The sequence below is a fragment of the Piliocolobus tephrosceles genome, chromosome 14 (genome assembly GCF_002776525.5).
Source record: "Piliocolobus tephrosceles isolate RC106 chromosome 14, ASM277652v3, whole genome shotgun sequence".
NCBI classification, from domain to species: Eukaryota; Metazoa; Chordata; class Mammalia; order Primates; family Cercopithecidae; genus Piliocolobus; species Piliocolobus tephrosceles.
Genome location: NC_045447.1, coordinates 97,800,127 through 97,819,304, shown reverse-complemented (window position 1 = coordinate 97,819,304; position 19,178 = coordinate 97,800,127). Strand labels below are relative to the sequence as shown.

The window sequence follows — 19,178 nt, the reverse complement described above, 5'->3', positions numbered from 1 at the left end:
ACATGGCAATAGTGGTGGTGGTTGGTGGTTACATGACTGTATCTATTTATCAAAACTCAGAACTATACACCAAAAAATATGAATTTTACTGAAGGTAAATTATACTCCAATTAAAAAACTGAAGGTAAACACCAAAATAATAGAAATACAACTTTCAAACTAGCTGAGGAAAACACAGAATAAAGAAAACAATCTAACAGAAGGCATAAAAGGAGCAGAAAAATGATAAAAATAAAAACAATAAGGCGGCAGGCTGGGTGCGACGGCTCAAGCCTGTAATCCCAGTACTTTGGGAGGCCGAGGTGGGTGGATCACCTGAGGTCAGGAGTGTGAGTCAACATGGTGAAACCCCATCTCTACTAAAAATACAGAAATTAGCTGGGTGTGGTGATGCATGCTTGTAATCCCAGCTACTCAGGAGGCTGAGGTGGAAAATCACTTGAATCCAGAAGGCAGAGGCTGCAGTGAGCCAAGATCGCACCACTGCACTACAGCCTGGGTGACAGAGTGAGACTCCATCTCAAACAAACAAACAAACAAACATATAAATAAATAAATAAATATCATGGCTCTTAGTTGCACCAATTCAATAAGGTGCCTATTTCCTCCAGTAAAATTTAAGTACGGTGCTTGCAAATGGACCTAGTATAATTTTCAAAGGTGTTGTAAAAATGTGATGACAGACACTAGATTAGGTAAACTGAAATGAGGTCAAAGTGTCCTTTCAGTTGACTTTGAAACTTCAAAAGAAATGAATCAGTAAGAAAAGAAGAAAGATTGATTGGTTATGAACTGAAAAGGTCAAGGCTGGACAGAAAATGAACAAGAATGAATTTCAGAGATATTAATCCTCTATTTCCCACCAGGTACAGAGGTATAAACAGAGAATTGAAGACTTTGCTGAAAATAAATTAAAACCTATTTTGTAAGACTTAAAAAAAATTTTTAAAGGTATCAATAAAAAATGTACTTCTACATCTACAATGTTATCTAAACCTCAAAACAGTAATTTTTTGATAGAGTATTAACTATTTGACAATGATGAAACTGAGACATGAAGATTAAGGCATAAATATCATACCCAAAAGCAGACCCAGAACTAAAACATAAATTCTGCTAATCTCCATTCCTATTTTTCTGTCAACTTAAGTGGAAAGAGGAAGTAAAACCAGTCCCTCAATTCAAAACCGACTTATGTATAAAATTCACACATAAACGGCCATTTTATAAGAGTGGTTTGTTGGTACAATAACGAACAAACTTCTCAGGTCTCACGTAAATAACAAGTTCATCTAATGTTTTCTAAATTGTTTCATTTACAAAATCAAATGAAAGAAAAACTTAAAAATATCTCCTATACCTACTATATTTATCTCTGTGATAGCTTCGACATAGTGCTTCAGTTAAGTACTACTTTTCCTTTTGCTATAACTCTACTAACATAGCACATAAAACAATTTTTATTTTTTGAATATTACAAACTGATATTCTAAGGCTTATGCATCAGTTTATTTTTTAATTCATTTTTTAAATTCCAAACTTGCTCTTCCTTGTATGTGCTATTTTTTTGTTTGTTTGTTTGTTTATTTTTGAGACGGAGTCTCGCTCTGTCACCCAGGCTGGAGTGCAGTGGCACAATCTCGGCTCACGGCACACTCCGCCTCCCCGATTTCCGCCATTCTTCTGCTGCCTCAGCCTCCCGAGTAGCTGGGACTACAGGCAGCCACCACCACGCCCGGCTAATTTTTTTTGTATTTTTAGTAGAGATTGGGTTTCACCATGTTAGCCAGATGGTCTCAATCTCCTGACCTCGTGATCTGCCCGCCTGGGACTCCCAAAGTGCTGGGATTACAGGCGTGAGCCACCGCGCCCGGTTGTATGTACTATTGAACACCGCAAGTGGCAAAACTTTCAGCCAGAAGTTGGGATAAATTCTGAAAAACACTGCTCAGTGAACCCCAACAACTAAACTGTTCCATTAAACGTGTGTCAGTCCTAATTAATAACTCTAAGTACTACTCTCAACTTCTGAAGCCGACATACTATAAATTTACAGTAATGTTATCATAACTAGGCAAAGAAAAAAAATTCCAGTGACTGAACACCCAAAAGATAACCAAGACACCTGTAAAACACAAGCAAATGTGATAAGAGATACTTAACACTGTATAAGCATTCCAATACAACTATTCTCAAATATTTTATCAAAAAATCAAGAACTTCAGGAGAAAAGTAACTGCTAATGTACATCTGTTACACAGATTTCTTAACAGTAAAGTAGAAAGTAGGATTGATCTAGGATACTGATACAATTCCTACAATTGCATGTCTTAATTATAATAAAAAAGATGTATAATATGTTATTTTTCCTACAGAAAAGCTTATTAAAATGTTTAATCAAATGGAAAAATATTAAGATCTATATTATAAAGTTTAGACTGGATATTAATAATTGAGATCTTTAATAATTTGGTAAATTATATTAATGGCATCTAGTCCTTCAGAAAATTCCTAAGATTTTCATCCTTCCTTTGCTTAGGAAATTGGGTAACCATAGTCACAAGCAGGTAGAAGCAGCTCAGAGGTGGAGATTAGCAAGGGCAGCACAAATTCCCGTGTGCTAATGTACAAAGAACAGCTCCTGATCCTAAAGAACTCCACTGTCCAAGAAAATAATAATAAATTTGGAAAAAATGTCTTTTAAATTATACATTAAGATATGTTCGGGTCAGGCGTGGTGGCTCATGCCTGTAATCCAGCATTTTGGGAGGCTGAGGCGGGTGGATCACCTGAGGTCAGGAGTTCAAGATCAGCCTGACCAACATGGAGAAGCCCCGTCTCTACTAAAAACACAAAAAAATTAGCCAAGCCAGGTGGTGCATGCCTGTAATCCAAGCTACTTGGGAGGCTGAGACAGGAGAATCGTCTGAACCCAGGAAGCAGAGGGTGCAGTGAGCCGAGATTGTGCCATTGCACTTCAGTCTGGGTGACAAGAACGAAACTTTGTTTCAAATAAATAAATAAATAAATAATAAACAAGATATGTTCAAAGGTGGTAATCCCAGCAGTATGGGAGACGAAGGCTGATGGATCACCTGAGGTCAGGAGTTGCAGATCAGCCTGACCAACATGGAGAAACCTCGTCTCTACTAAAAATACAAAAAAATTAGCCGAGCGTGGTGGCGCATGCCTGTAATCCCAGCTACTAGGGAGGCTGAGGCAGGAGAATCCTTTGAACCCAGGAGGCAGAGGTTGCAGTGAGCCAAGATTGCACCACTGCACTCCAGCCTAGGCAAGAAGAGTGAAACTCCAGTCTCAGGAAAAAAAAAAAAAAAAAAAAAGTATGTTCATACCATATTATCCACTTCTTTTACTTTCCAGAATAAAGGACACAATCATAAATAAGGACCAAAAAAAAAAGCCATATATTTAAGGAGACAATATCCTAAGTACTGTGATTTGACCTTTACAAATTAAGTGAATATATTATCACATATACCCCAAAACTATGCACAACTTTTTTGCATCAATAACTAACAAAATAAATAAAGACAAAGATTTATGTGGCAGAGTGTTTACCAGTGAGTTTTTATAGTTTGAAAAAAACAAACAAAATGTTCAAAATGGGAAAAAAGTTAAATATATTTCACCGCCACCATGAAATGAAAAGCTATGAAATCTTTAAAGAAACTATTTTTAAGAATAATTTAATGACACAGAAATACATTTATTTACATTTTTGGGGGGAAAAGAACACATATAAAATTACATACAGCTTAATCCCCATTAATTTTATAATCAGGAAAAAACATTTTTAAGAAGATGATTAGCATTGTGTGAATGACAAACTTGGCTGATCACACTAATCTACATTCTAGATCTGGACTGCCAGGAACTAAACAAAAGAGAATAAAGTGGGAAAATTTTATCACCTACCACGAAGGTCTAGGCATATTTGATTTCCAGATTAATTTTCAGTCAGCCTCATATATTCCAATCTTTTTTTTAATAAAAAGTGAGGCAGGAGTGTCATCCTTTTGGACATTACGTGTGCCATTGCGACAACAGCTGAGACTTAAAAGCACTAACGAATATTTAAATCTACTCCACATTTCCATTATCTTCATCTAAACAATAAAGGTAAGTCTACATTTTAATTCATTGAGGATGAGTTCAAGGTAATCCTGGAATTTTTGAGAAGATACTCCAAAAATTAGGGAGGAAAAATTTATACTGCGTATGACTGAAATTAGAAGAAGTAATCAGAGGAGATTTTTGTGGATCCTCCATAACTTAAGGTAAGGAAAAGACAGAAAAGAGAATCTGGAACCCAATTTTACTATGTGACCTTGGATATGTTTCTTAGCTTCTTAGTATTAGTTCGTTCATCCATAAAACAAAGATAACTAACAACTTAAAGAACTCTAAAAAGTATTAAACTGCCAGCACAAGGTTTAGCACACAGTGGGGAACTCAAGAAACAGTAGTTACAAATATTATTTTAAACAATAATCCAGCTGGATAGTGTACAATCTCAATTGTATTAGCCCATCTAAAGTAAATCTCACATCTAAGTAACATTGGGTCTAAATTCACTGAGTCCAAAATGATCACTACACCATTACACGATAGAACCAATTACACAAAACTGGAGTCAATGAATTTATGGTAAGTTCTTGAATGAACACAGATATAAAATTAGTGGGTTGAAAAATCTTAATTTCAAACAGAGAATAAAAGGATGGAGAAAAAACAGACTTTCCTGTTATTTAAAGAGCAAACCTAAAAATTAAAAGAAGAGGAAATCAAATGGGGGAAAAACAGCAACCACCCCACAATGGCATCTAGAGGGGATGAATAATTTACACCAGTCGGGGTCCGGTCTGGACAATGAAATTGGGAGGAAGAAGTTCTTATATAGGGCTGCTTACTTGTGATTCCCTCTCATCACTGCTTATCAAGAAAATGATGACTGCAACATACATACTAACTTTAAAGAAAGTACAGCATCATTATTACCGTACCGCTATTTGTGCATATTAGTGTCAATTACATGTCTCAGATTTTCAATGACAAACTCAATTAAACGTTGCAAATCCTAACTGGCGGATTAAATCTCTATAATCCAAGTATCCCCAGCCCCTACATAATCTCATCAACGTTGAATATTTAATAAAATTCTGAACTTTGTGTTTTAGAGCTGAAATGTGAGTTAAGTTTTACCTACCCAACAAGATTATACACTCTTCACGGGGGGGACCATTTTAAAAATTATATTACCACTTAAAGAGAACTTTTATAAACTCCACAATCCCGGACATTATGTTATGTTCTAACAGTATGTGTTAACGTATCCTCCCAGAATGTAAATATCGGTGTTTATCACGAAATCCTCAGTGTGCCTTAACAAGTTTTCCTCTAATCAGGCAAGTAAAAGATGCTAGGTGGATGCAATCATGGCCATTTAAAAGAATGGTGGTATATATATTTTGCAAATTACCCAAGAAGGAAACATAACAGGAATGAATCAGCACAAATTCATCACCACTAAAATATATATATGAATGTATTCGGTCAATGGTGGATTTCATTTCATGTGCAGATTATAATATCTTTATGCTTCCAAATGAGTTTGGGATTGTGGGCGGAGGCCGGAAGGTTGACGAGTAAGGATGTGGAAAGCGGGTACTACCAGGGCTGGAGATTTCCCAGGGTTGTCACCGATTGAAAGTGACTTTATGTGCCTTAACAAAGGAAGTCATGAAAGCTTGGCACAGGAGCCTTAGAAATAAGGAACCGAATACAATGCAAGTGTGAACTGAACCCGCTAGAACAGGAGCACGTTTGAGGGCGAGGGTTTTGGGGTTTTTGTCTGTTTTAATCACTGCCACAACAAGGCAGGCGATTTGAATGGAACGTGGAGGTCTACAACGTATTTAGCGATATGCATTCATCTTAGGAGACGAGTGCGATATTTACTGTCTAAAAATTTTATCGGAATAAACTACAGCGACGACACTACAAAATACTTCCATCTCAGGCGCCATTACCCGAGAGGAAAGTCTCATCAGAACGGAGAGCCCTGTGAAACCGCCTGTGCCCTTCTCGGCGAGAAGTTCTCCAGGACTCCCAGGCTCGCCCCGCGTTTCCCCGGCTCCCGCCCCAGCGCAAGGCGGGCCGAGAACCGCCAGCTGCGCCTCCGGGCCCAGACTTGGCTGACTGAGGCCCCGGACCGTTACAAACAGCCGGTTTCCGAAACGTGGGCCGGGAACAGCGGACGCAGGCGGCCCGCACTTACCGCGGCGCAGCTAGTCCCGCAGCCCACAGCCCACAGCCCACAGCCCGGGGTGGGGTAAGGGGCTTCGGGCGCAAGTGTGGGCAGCGGAAACAGGGGCATAAGTCTGGGCCAAGCACCGACCTGGGCGTCCCGCATTTCCCTCGCGCAACAGCGGTCCCTGGGCCGCGCAACTGTAAGGACAGGAACCGCCGCAGCACTCTCCCAGATCCCTTTTTGCCTCTTCCCGCCCGATTTGCCGCGCGCTCGCGCCCCTCCTCCAACCGCAAAGGACTCCTTCGGGCCTGGAAAACGCCCCTTCCCCGGCCCCTCCCTGTGCGCGTGAACTAGGCAGTTGTTAGATCTCGCGAGAGGTTCGCCCCCTAGTCGCTCCTCCCCCCAGCTAGTGAGTGCGCGAACGAGAAAGGAGGAGGGCGCTCCAGGCGACAGCACTGCAGACGCCATTATCCTCTGTTTCTCTGCTGCACCGACCTCGACGTCTTGCCTGTGTCCCACTTGTTCGCGGCCTATAGGTAATTGGAGTTATTAGAGCTTGGGTATTGCTGATTCGGGCATGGGTTTGGCCTCCCTGAAAGGCTGCGTTGACTTTTCCCAAGCCCGGGTTTTCTCGAGCCCTTAGTGGCCTCACAGCCCGAAGGGAGGCGCTGGCGGGAGGCGGGGTTGTCGCCTCCCCCGTTGCCTTGATTGACGTGGCCTCGGGCCAATTGCTTCCCCTCGCACCATCGCCGAAGCCCTGGCAGCCAATAAGGCGCGACGGCGGGGAGGACGCTAGAAGGCGGGGGAGGGGACCCTGCGCTCGTTTTCTGTCTAGCTCGGACCGGCTGAAGCGGCGCGGCGGCGGAGAGACGGCGGCCTCGCGCGGTGAGAAGCCGGGTTGGGGGAGCGGCTCGTGGAGGTGAGGGTCGGAGCCCAGTTTTTCCGCTTGAGGGAGGCGTTCTGGGGCCCGTCTTGGTGTTTGGCCGCTTTTCCGAGTGGGAACGTTGCCCGGTGTCCCCTCCCCCACCTCCGCCATTTCCCTGAGTGTGTATCCGCAGTCCGCGTTGTGGTCTTAGAGACTTCGGGGATTCGTGAGGCATGTGCCTTTATGATGAGCTGGAGCTATGTGGCACTGGGAACTAGGAACCTCGTGGAGGAATGGAGCCCGACTGGGGGAGAAGGTCGCGCCACCGCTCTCTTTGTGTGAGCCCCGCCTCACCTTGGGTCTCCCGGCCCGGGGTCGGAGCTGGAGCGGCGGGGATGGAACAGTTAGGGCTGCCTCGGTGGCTTTGTCTCGGGCGATGGGGGGAGGATGCGGGGGATGAGACCTCGGGACCGCGTGGTGGGTGGGGGAGGGGGTCGGCGCTCGGCTCCGCCTAGTAGCACGTAGTCGCCATTACGCGGGCCGCCATTTCCTGTCGGATCCGGGTGAGGAGAGGTGGCGGCGCTTTTGCTATCGACTCTCGCTTTTTCCAGTCCTGTTACCCGGCTGTTTCCGATCCCGGTATCGGGAGGCGGGGAGGGGAGGGCGCCTTGGCGCTCGGCCAGTCGAGCACATACTTAGCGGATTTTCGGGGCCTGGGGACTAGTGACTGCAGGACCCGAAGGGTGAACAGCACGCGGCAGCATTATTCTTATAAATAAGCCCTGCTGTTTTTGCTTAAACTTTCTTATTCGCATTTCTCCCACCCCACCTCAGAAATTGAGTGCTGGGCCAGGAGAATGTCGTTTCAGTTAGTCGTTAGAAGAGCAGTAAGTCTACCAACGGTATGGGAGAATGGGAGGCATAAAAGTGCCTCGATTGTTGGCTCTTTGCTGTCTAGCCAACCTTCTAATAGAGGCGGCTTGTCAACTCCTAGTCCCGACAAGAGGGAAGGTTAAAAAGGCTGTTTGCAGGCCTGTCCACCGTTCTGGCGCGTAGACGCTTTAGTTTTCATATTACAGGCGTAATTGTCGGGTTGTACTCTCTCAAGCCTAATTTAAAATAGTCCGCTAGTGACTGTTAGTTTTCAAGGGTTCCATTAGCTTCGCTGATTAATAGAGTAGTAGTGTGATAGTTTGGTTCTGGTCCTGTATTAGATTTTTGGATTTATTTCTCCGGTAGATTGTTGATGGATGTGTTCGCAGTGGCGATCTTGTCTTGATCTTGTCACATAAGATCGCTTCAAGCATGAGTCGAAAGAAATAGAAAAGCAATTAGAAGTTTTAATATTAAATTAGTTTTTCCAGTGAATAAGATGCATTGTAACTTTTCATAAATGTATGCTTTGTGGATGACATTTATTTTTTCAGGCTTTTGTGAATGTGCTGTATAAAACAATTCATTGCTGTATTGGGAGTTAATTCAGTGGCTAAAAGTTATTGTTCTAACTTAGCAAAAAATCAAACCAGGCTCCCTTGAATTTTGTATTTTTTTTGGCAGTCATTTGAATTGTGAAACCCTAAAATTAGTCAAGTTTTAGAAACAGCTAGCTTTTTGGATTCAAATGAGTGTTGACCGTGATCAGAAACAAATACTCAGTAATAGGAATAAACAAAAGCAAAACTGATTTCTGTTGGTTCTTGTAGGCTACTGCAGCACTGGGGTGTCAGTTGTTGGTCCGACCCAGAACGCTTCAGTTGTGCTCTGCAAGGATATATAATAATTGGTACGTTCTAGATGCAGTGTTTTTTTTGTTTGTTTTTGTTTGTTTGTTTTTACAGCTTGCTTTCCAATAAGCCAAATGTACTAGCTTCTTTGTTTTTCAACAGATTGGTGTGCCCATTTAATAAAAGAATATGGAAACTGAACAGCCAGAAGAAACCTTCCCTAACACTGAAACCAATGGTGAATTTGGTGAGAATAAATTTTAATTTTAACAGTATTTTTTTATTCTGTTAATTATTGCCTAGAAGTGTGTGGTGAAATTTTGGTATTTCTGTTTATGTAGATAATTTTAATTCAGCGATTTATCAGTTACATATTAGCTTTTATTTATGAAGTAGAAGTAACTGATTTGCATATGAAAAATTTTTCCTTGCATTTTGGGATTTCAAGGCCTTTGAAGTATTTTGTCACAGTATTTTGTGTTTGGTGCATTTTACTAGATGGAAGCATAAGGTTAAAGTCTATAGCAATGCCTTTGGCCTTTCTAAAACATGTCTAAGATTAGCAACAAGTCTCTTGAAACAGAATGGAGTTGCATTGGAGACTTCGCTGCTTTCTTTGAAATCTGAACTGTTAATTTTTAGGTAAACGCCCTGCAGAAGATATGGAAGAGGAACAAGCATTTAAAAGATCTAGAAACACTGATGAGATGGTTGAATTACGCATTCTGCTTCAGAGCAAGGTATGAATTTTATTCTTGAAAATTTGAAGGGGGTTCATACTCAAGTGGAAATTAAGATAAGGTCTGGTTTGGCTTTCTAGAAAGTCAAAAGTTTTACAGATTGAAGAATATAAAACATTTTGTTTGTGGTTCTTTCTAAACAGACTTGAAGGCTCTGGAGGTTTTGTTATTCCACTTATAATTAAGATTAAAGCCTTTGCTCTAGTGAACCACCACTACAGGTGAAGCTAGGAGGAGGGTGTGATTCTTAAAGTATTAATAGATTAAATCTTAATTATGTGTGGACTCCTTAGGAAACTGCTTGGTTGGCAGTGTATTGTTTTATCATGGGTCACAATATGCAAGTACATACTAATACTAAATTAATTGATTTATTTTACCAAAAGGTGCTATAAAATCTGTGCTTAGTTTTATTTTATACTTGGTGTATTTCGGACGTTGAGTACTCCAAACTATTTAGTCCTCAAAGCACTTAGAATTATATTTTGATTTTTGATTTGTTTTTGGCCTGGTCGTTTTTACATCCCCCGGTAGATTTTTATTCTTGTAACAAACAGGTTAGAGGATTTTTTAGCAAAACCTGAGAGTATAGATAGACGTTAATTTTAGGGAAAGGCAAAATAATTTTTTGTCTTTGTATCTTCTGCAGAATGCTGGGGCAGTGATTGGAAAAGGAGGCAAGAATATTAAGGCTCTCCGTACAGACGTAAGTATTAAGAGATTAAACTACTACACGAGCAGCTTTCAGTTTATATGTCTATAGAAATTTAAAGATTTACATCCTAGAAATCATTTCATAGTTTAGCTACAAGACATTTGTAACAATTTATTATTACAGAATTGATTTCGAAGTTATCCATTCCTGTTTTAACAAAAGCCCAGATTGAGCAGGGTTGGGGGGGTGGTTTCTATTAAACCTCTTCACATTCTAATAAGAGTCCACCAAATTATTCACTTCATCAAGCAAGATAACATCTTAATTAGAAATAGCAACAAAGTGTACAAGTCCTTGATTGCACCATTTCCTGTGTGTGAATCAATTACAGTATTCCTGAAAACCATTGCAGGTGGCTGGTTAAATCCAGAAAAATTTTTTTTGTTTTCTTTGGGAAGAAAAATGTCCATCTGTTCTTTGACGGCTTGCACATGGAGCACAAAGAATTTAATGTTGAGGTTGCATGATTTAAATATGGGTAAAGAATAGAGTAGGCACTTGATCTTATAATTGGGAAATCTTATAATTGGGAAACTGTTCGTCAATGCCTATGATTTGTTTGAGTCTTCATTTTACAGTGGGTTGACTCTTGTGATTAGACACATTAAATGTTGGCAGTGCCAGAAGTGAGCACGTTTATAGGACTTGGCTACACCAAAATTTCTAAATTTTTTTTCTCATAGTGTACACATTTCTTAATGTTTTTCTTGCTAAAAATGAGGCAAATAACTTTGTGTCGAGTACTTATTTGACAGTATTTCATTTCTCTCTTGGTCGCAGATCTTTGTATGTTCCTCTTGATTACTGTAAACTGAACTTGAAAATTTGTTTAAAATTTTACAAACTTGCCTGTTAGGATCTAGGAATGCGTTTTAAAACCTCCAGACAACCAAACCAGTCTTACTAGTTAGGGTTTTTGGTGGTGTGGGAATTTTTGTTTTGTCTTTTATAAAACCTCTCTCCTCTTAATCCAGATGTTCTGTATAATTATCTGGGTTGTTAATTTCCCCATTTCCTCAAGAATTTCAGTAAACTTTGAGTCAGGTTTTGTGTCTACCCTCATGAGCCAGCCTGCTACTGAAACATCGTTTGTTTTTCTTTAAAAAATAAAAAAGGCTAGAACCATCATTTGAGGTCCTTAATGTTAAGCCACAGTCAGACTTAGAGAAGTCCATTATTGTGTTAGTCTTCAGAACAACTTAAGCTTGTTTCATTAATTGAGAGTATGAGTATAGTTTGTATTAAATTAAAATTTATTGCTTTTCCCCCTTTTCCCTCTCCTTGTTTTTTTGGCCATATATCTCCGTTGCCCATGTACTGGATCGACTTACCCCTGCGTTGCCCACCATGACGTTGGCCCATCCGCCCCTGAACGCCCATGTGAAAACCCTGGTTGGCTATGCCCAAAAATGTGCTCGTTGCCAAACGGGTACCATACTTGACAACTTCTGATTGAATGCCCATGCCCAATGCCAACATCCACGAACGCCAATGACCAATGCAGTACAATGCCAGTGTTTCAGTCCCAGACAGCAGTGGCCCCGAGCGGTATGTCCCAACAGTTTATGCCTCACTGCCTGATTAGAAAGAGAGAAATGTATTTTATTACCTGCCTTTTATATAATTAAATAGTATCCCCTTTAGACGGTGTATTGTTTTTCAAGTTTCTGTCTTATTTTCCCCATTAAGTCTTTTTGTCACTGAACTTTTACCGTGAGTTGCCCACCCAAACGATCCACTAATTTTATTTCGATGGAAGGAGCACAGCTTCAAGTGTTGCATATTTGCCGCATTGTAAATCAAATTGTTACCAAAATAGTCTCTCGCTCTGTCTTTGTGGCCCACCTTGCTTCCCAACATTGCCTGTTCATAATTTTTTCTGATGAAATGCTAACTCTGGTTCACTTTCCTTCACTTCTCATTTGTGTTGTCTTTGTTTTGTCTTGCATTTGTATTTGTTTTCTTGCAGAGCCCATTAGTGATCTAATTTCTAACTGGTATTCATAACCTTACTCCAGATACAATGTTCACCACTCGCATATTCCCCCACTTTGCCTAAGAGAAGGTGTGCCAGTTTTACCAATGTAACAGCGAGGGTATCCTTAACTTAGTGGTGGCGGGGAACATAAATATTCAACTCTGCTTCAGTTCTGGTCAGTTTATTGCCCACTTAATCTGAGCCCTTCCAAAAGCCCGTTCTCTCTGTCTCTCTGCAAGTCTCCTAATATTGTTATCATGTCTGTATTGGGTATAAAACAAAATGCATGTGAGAAATCTATAAATAGGCTACTTTAAATGGGGAATATTAAATAATTGTATGTTACATCTCTGTAAAAGTTTGTATGACTTGGTGACAAACACAAAACTCATTTTTCTTTTCCGCCTTTTTTGTATTATCTGGTATTTGTGGTGTTTGACAGCATATTGAGTATCAGTGCTGATATTGAAACAATTGGAGAAATTCTGAAGAAAATCATCCCTACCTTGGAAGAGGTAGGCTCATTATTTTTTTTAAATATATTTGACAATATGGGGGGGGAATGTTTAAAGTGTATTGTATTGGGGTATGATGGGGGAGGTGGAGAGACAATGGATATAACAGTTTGCAGCAGTATGTTAATGTGCTACATAATTTTGTACATACATAATTTTTAAAAAAAAAAAAAACAAAAAACAGGCTGACCACTCCTGGAGTAAATGTGAACTTATCTGTGGTCATGTGCTTTCATGGGTTTAGTATGTATTTTATGGGCTTTAGTTTTAGAAAATAAATTTTTTAGAGTATTTGTGGGAATATGTTGAAAAGGAGAATTATTTAGATTTGGGATTTTACGACTACGTAATTCACTTAGGTATATAGAGAAAAGTATTTTATGTTTTATATCATCTTAATGTTGAGTAAAGCAGTTTCTCATTTAATAATACAGGTTTAAAATATGTTGTAGTAGCTTTACCAATATATGCGACAATAGCCTGATCACGCTAGACACTTAACCTATTACTCTTATTTTTCTACTTTCAGGGCCTGCAGTTGCCATCACCCACTGCAACCAGCCAGCTCCCGCTCGAATCTGATGCTGTGGAATGCTTAAATGTATGTCATAGTGCCATTGAACCCCACTGAAGTATGGAGCCTGGCCCATAGGATCGATTATATTTTTAACATAGTGTGCTTTTCCCATCTCTATAGAAAAAGGCTTAAAAACATGATAAATGAATGGTCTTACAACTCACTGTTGACCCTGCTCCATGCTGCAGTGGGAATTAACTACATTTGCAAAGTGCTTTGCAGTCATTTTTATTATGGTGTTATTTGAATGTTAATAATAATTTTGTGGTAACAGCGACATGCTAAATGGCTGCAGTGTGGGTATGGTGTTGCAGGACCTGAAAATAAAATAGTTTTTTAAGGTGGTGCAGAATGTCCTTTTTGGGCCTGGCTATTGAGGATAATAAGCACATAACTGGTAAAGTTATTGAAATATAAATTCAGGTTGCTCACTGCAACAGTATATTATTGTTATGCTTATAGCAGATAAGTGTGTATTGGGGAATTGTTGATTTGAGACTAAAATTTTATAACTCTCCCTCCACAGTACCAACACTATAAAGGAAGTGACTTTGACTGCGAGTTGAGGCTGTTGATTCATCAGAGTCTAGCAGGAGGAATTATTGGTGTCAAAGGTGCTAAAATCAAAGAACTTCGAGAGGTAAAAAAAAAAAAAATTCTGCCATATTCCTTGCTGGAAAGTAAATTTTTATATAGACTTGTTTCTTTGAGCTTCTCTCACTTCCCTTCTGAGTTCCCTCCGCAGATTGCTTATCACAAATGACAAAAAATGTCTGGCATTACTATTACTTTGTCAAAATTTTTATACTATTGCAAAGTCGTGCGATAATTAATAAGGTTTTTATATTATGGGGGATAATTGTTGAATTCAAATGCAATATTCACTGAACCTAGGAAAGCTAATTTTCTTCTAATTATTTTTTTTATGATCTTAACTACAGAACACTCAAACCACCATCAAGCTTTTCCAGGAATGCTGTCCTCATTCCACTGACAGAGTTGTTCTTATTGGAGGAAAACCCGATAGGGTTGTAGAATGCATAAAGATCATCCTTGATCTTATATCTGAGGTACTTCTGAACACGTTTCTTTACATTTGGTTTTATGAAACAAAGTGGTGATAACCTGCAAAAGTAGCTTCGATCATTTAGTGTAATAGTCTTTATTTGCCCTTTCCCTAGCAAATTTTCTATCACCTGGCTTCAGCCATCACTTTAATTTAAAAATGTTTTTGAAAAAGTGGAGAGTGGTAATTTGTTGGTGGTATTTCTATAGCTTTTGATCCTTCGAATGAATTTCCTATAGTGTTGCTTGTGTCTTTGTAACTATGCTGCAGGGCTGCAGGGCTTCCTATCGGGTGCCTCAGTATGGATTACAGGCTTGCCAAGATACTGATCTCTTCAGCCCTTGTGAAATGTGCATTGTAGTTTGTTATGTGTAAAATGGGAGGGCTTTGTGGTTTCTTACAGTCTAAGTGTAAGAGCAAGCTGTTACTTCTCCCTGCACAAGCAATAGAACTCACTTACGTTTAGCACTTGCCAAAAGTATTGGATTTCTTGGGAATCTTTACTTTGCTACTGTTAGTGTTGACGTAATTCCTGTTTCTGCCTCTAGTACCTCCTGATGGGGGAATGACTTGTATTTTGTTGATGATAGAAGGGTTGGTATGAAGCGGGGCTCTTTTTCTTCAGTCTGTAAGTTTGTTCTATCTCTGTTTTTAGTCTCCCATCAAAGGACGTGCACAGCCTTATGATCCAAATTTTTACGATGAAACCTATGATTATGGTGGTTTTACAATGATGTTTGATGACCGCCGTGGACGCCCAGTGGGATTTCCAATGCGGGGAAGAGGTGGTTTTGACAGAATGCCTCCTGGTCGGGGTGGGCGTCCCATGCCTCCATCTAGAAGAGATTATGATGATATGAGCCCTCGTCGAGGACCGCCTCCCCCTCCTCCTGGACGAGGCGGCCGGGGTGGTAGCAGAGCTCGGAATCTTCCTCTTCCTCCACCACCACCACCTAGAGGGGGGTAAGTTTTTGTTTTTTTCATCTATGAATTACTAACCTACAAGAGGCTGCGCTTAGTGGTACACAAGGTAGACTGATTTGATATGTGTGGCATGTAAACAAGTTTAGATTACAACAAGTACTATGCTTGCAGAGACCTCATGGCCTATGACAGAAGAGGGAGACCTGGAGACCGTTATGACGGCATGGTAAGAACTTTGGTTTATTACCAGTGTTCTGTGTATGTGAGGGTTGTAACAATATAGTTCACATTTTGTTGAAGGTTATAGTAATTAAAAAGCTTTTCTTACAAGTAAATTTTGTTTGAATTACCAGTTAAATCATTACTTCTGTTACTTGCTGCTGGAGGATTACGATTTTACTGAGCTTTGTTCCCCTCAATTACATAATTGCTGCCTATATATGTACCCTCTTGTTTTAATGTAACATGCAAATTAGGCATATAAAAACAGCTCTATAACAAAATACAATGCGGGTTCATGTTAATATTTTTTATCGCTAACAGGTTGGTTTCAGTGCTGATGAAACTTGGGACTCTGCAATAGATACATGGAGCCCATCGGAATGGCAGATGGCTTATGAACCACAGGTTGAGTATCATGGTTGTTCGTTTGTATGTCAGTGATAATTTAAGATGTTTACCTGCTCTCCAGTAAGTTTTTTATTCCCCAGAGGATACTTACTGAAAATAGGATATGGGATGACTTTGGTTTCCTGAATAGAGGGATTTTATGAGTATTAAAATACTTGAATAGTGAAGCTGGGTGCAGTGGTGCTCACTTAAGCCCCAACTACAAAAGAGTCTGAGGCAGGAGGATCACTTCATCCCAAGAGTTTGAGACCAGCCTGGGCAACATAGCAAGACTCCATTTTTATTGAATGAATTTTTTTTAAAAGTACAGGTAGTAATTACAACGACAAAGTAATTTTCTATTTTTTTCTTTGTTTTTAGGGTGGCTCCGGATATGGTAAGTTTTCTCCTTTGTGAAATCAAACATTAATTTCATACTTTTTAAATGAACTTATTGCTCATTATTTAAATCAGATTATTCCTATGCAGGGGGTCGTGGCTCATATGGTGATCTTGGTGGACCTATTATTACTACACAAGTAACTATTCCCAAAGATGTAAGTATCTTTAATACTATGAGGAACATTTTATCACTTTTATGATTATTCCTCCTTCCTGTTTATTTTTTAATTCAGAAGGTTTTAACAAAAATACACATTTAGGAATGAGGTTATGTTCATAGGCTTTAGTGAGCTGGGTTTTCTGCTGTTTGAGCCTTGTCAAGTGATCAGTGCTGTTAATAAAAACAGTTAAGAGGGTTTTGAGCCCTTAATTAGCTAATTAAGGGTAACATTAGTAAGTGTGACATAAATACATTGTAACTCAAACTTTGACAGGTTTAGGGAGCATTAGATAGTTAACCAAGAGTCTGAATGAATAAAATTAATACACTTCATGCTCCTTGAAAATACGGTTAGTAAATGGTAAAAGTATATCGTAAACACATACTTTTAAAAAATCTTTTCAGTTGGCTGGATCTATTATTGGCAAAGGTGGTCAGCGGATTAAACAAATCCGTCATGAGTCGGGAGCTTCGATCAAAATTGATGAGCCTTTAGAAGGATCCGAAGATCGGATCATTACCATTACAGGAACACAGGACCAGATACAGAATGCACAGTATTTGCTGCAGAACAGGTCAGTTTAAGTTTAGCTTTGTGTTAGCTTATACATACTAAAACCTTTAAAGAGCTTTTCTTCTCAATTGATTTTTTTCTTTTAGAAGCCATGGTGTCTCAACCTTTTGGGGACCTAACTTCTAAACATTCTAATAGTTTGCCTTGATTTTCTTCTGCTTTCTTACTAAAAACGAAGACATTCAATACTAATCTTGCTGGAAGAAGCCTTAACCAAGCAAACTTCTCATTTCTCTGGTGAAAACTGCTGCCAAAACCACTTGTTACAAAATTGTACAGAGCCTGTAGAAAATATAGAAGATTCATTGGATGTTGGCCTAGTTCTGTGTGGAAGACTAGTGATTTTGTTGTTTTTAGATAACTAAATCGACAACAAATCACAGTCTGCCATATGGCACAGGCCATGCCTCTACAGGACAAATGATTGGTGCTGTAAAATGCAGCATTTCACACCTTACTAGCATTCTTTGTCTTTTCTACCAAATATTAACAACTTTCAATTCCGGTTTCTTAATTCTGTTCTACTAATGTCTGATTTACTGCTCATCGTTTTTCTTGACATTTAACATTGCTTTAATTGTAATTGCTTACGGTTTTTGAACTCTTCTAATTATAATGGACATGTTGATCATTTTAATTTAGCATTGAAATTGTCTTGATGTTGATTAAGATGTTACGAGCAAAAATTCTAATTCGCACTTTTTTTTCTTTTCTTTTATAGTGTGAAGCAGTATGCAGATGTTGAAGGATTCTAATGCAAGATATTTTTTCTTTTTTATAGTGTGAAGCAGTATTCTGGAAAGTTTTTCTAAGACTAGTGAAGAACTGAAGGAGTCCTGCATCTTTTTTTTTTTATCTGCTTCTGTTTAAAAAGCCAACATTCCTCTGCTTCATAGGTGTTCTGCATTTGAGGTGTAGTGAAATCTTTGCTGTTCACCAGATGTAATGTTTTAGTTCCTTACAAACAGGGTTGGGGGGGGGAAGGGCGTGCAAAAACTAACATTGAAATTTTGAAACAGCAGCAGAGTGAGTGGATTTTATTTTTTGTTATTGTTGGTGGTTTAAAAAAATTCCCCCCATGTAATTGTGAACACCTTGCTTTGTGGTCACTGTAACATTTGGGGGGTGGGACAGGGAGGAAAAGTAACAATAGTCCACATGTCCCTGGCATCTGTTCAGAGCAGTGTGCAGAATGTAATGCTCTTTTGTAAGAAACGTTTTATGATTTTTAAAATAAATTTAGTGAACCTATTTTTGGTGGTCATTTTTTTTTTAAGACAGTCATTTTAAAATGGTGGCTGAATTTCCCAACCCACCCCCAAACTAAACACTAAGTTTGATTTTCAGCTCCTCTGTTGGACATATAAGTGCATCTCTTGTTGGACATAGGCAAAATAACTTGGCAAACTTAGTTCTGGTGATTTCTTGATGGTTTGGAAGTCTATTGCTGGGAAGAAATTCCATCATACATATTCATGCTTATAATAAGCTGGGGATTTTTTGTTTTTGCAAATGCTTGCCCCTACTTTTCAACATTTTCTATGTTAGTAGTTGTGAAGAACTAAGGTGGGGAGCAGTACTGGTATTAGTATATACCAGAATTCTGATTGGCAGCAAGTTTTATTAATCAGAATAACACTTGGTTATGGAAGTGACTAATGCTGAAAAAATTGATTATTTTTATTAGATAATTTCTCACCTATAGACTTAAACTGTCAACTTGCTCTAGTGTCTTATTAGTTAAACTTTGTAAAATATATATATACTTGTTTTTCCATTGTATGCAAATTGAAAGAAAAAGATGTACCATTTCTCTGTTGTATGTTGGATTATGTAGGAAATGTTTGTGTACAATTCAAAAAAAAAAAAGATGAAAAAAGTTCCTGTGGATGTTTTGTGTAGTATCTTGGCATTTGTATTGATAGTTAAAATTCACTTCCAAATAAATAAAACACCCATGATGCTAGATTTGATGTGTGCCCAATTTGAACAAGGGTTGATTGACACCTGTAAAATTTGTTGAAACGTTCCTCTTAAAAGGAAATACAGTAATCTTAT

The 19,178-nt window shown here is 39.1% G+C and overlaps 2 protein-coding genes across 12 annotated transcripts in view; one reads left to right on the top strand and one right to left on the bottom strand.

Annotated features, from left to right (window-relative positions):
* The window catches only part of RMI1 (RecQ mediated genome instability 1), a 24,492-nt gene extending 17,893 nt beyond the window's left edge, over positions 1 to 6,599 (bottom strand). Inside the window, exon 1 of the mRNA XM_023196412.3 lies at positions 6,419 to 6,599. The gene's annotated coding sequence lies outside the window, so the exon portion shown is untranslated. The remainder of the gene's footprint in view (positions 1 to 6,418) is intronic.
* HNRNPK (heterogeneous nuclear ribonucleoprotein K) lies at positions 6,528 to 19,178 on the top strand. Of its 11 annotated transcripts, none has more exons than XM_023196419.3 (18): positions 6,701 to 6,807; positions 7,027 to 7,156; positions 8,840 to 8,919; positions 9,023 to 9,107; positions 9,503 to 9,600; positions 10,250 to 10,306; positions 11,820 to 11,863; positions 12,736 to 12,808; positions 13,338 to 13,409; positions 13,912 to 14,025; positions 14,327 to 14,455; positions 15,107 to 15,414; positions 15,547 to 15,601; positions 15,919 to 16,002; positions 16,366 to 16,381; positions 16,459 to 16,541; positions 16,952 to 17,121; positions 17,902 to 18,371. In XM_023196419.3, the coding sequence occupies exons 4-18, from the start codon at positions 9,050 to 9,052 to the stop codon at positions 17,930 to 17,932; spliced, it is 1,392 nt and encodes a 463-aa protein (XP_023052187.1). In that variant the 5' UTR covers positions 6,701 to 6,807; positions 7,027 to 7,156; positions 8,840 to 8,919; positions 9,023 to 9,049; the 3' UTR covers positions 17,933 to 18,371. The 11 variants fall into 11 exon arrangements, with proteins under 11 accessions (XP_023052182.1, XP_023052186.1, XP_023052189.1 ...); XM_023196415.3 differs by having other exon boundaries at positions 6,702 to 6,807; positions 17,842 to 18,371; XM_023196414.2 differs by lacking the exon at positions 7,027 to 7,156 and having other exon boundaries at positions 6,528 to 6,807; positions 17,842 to 19,178.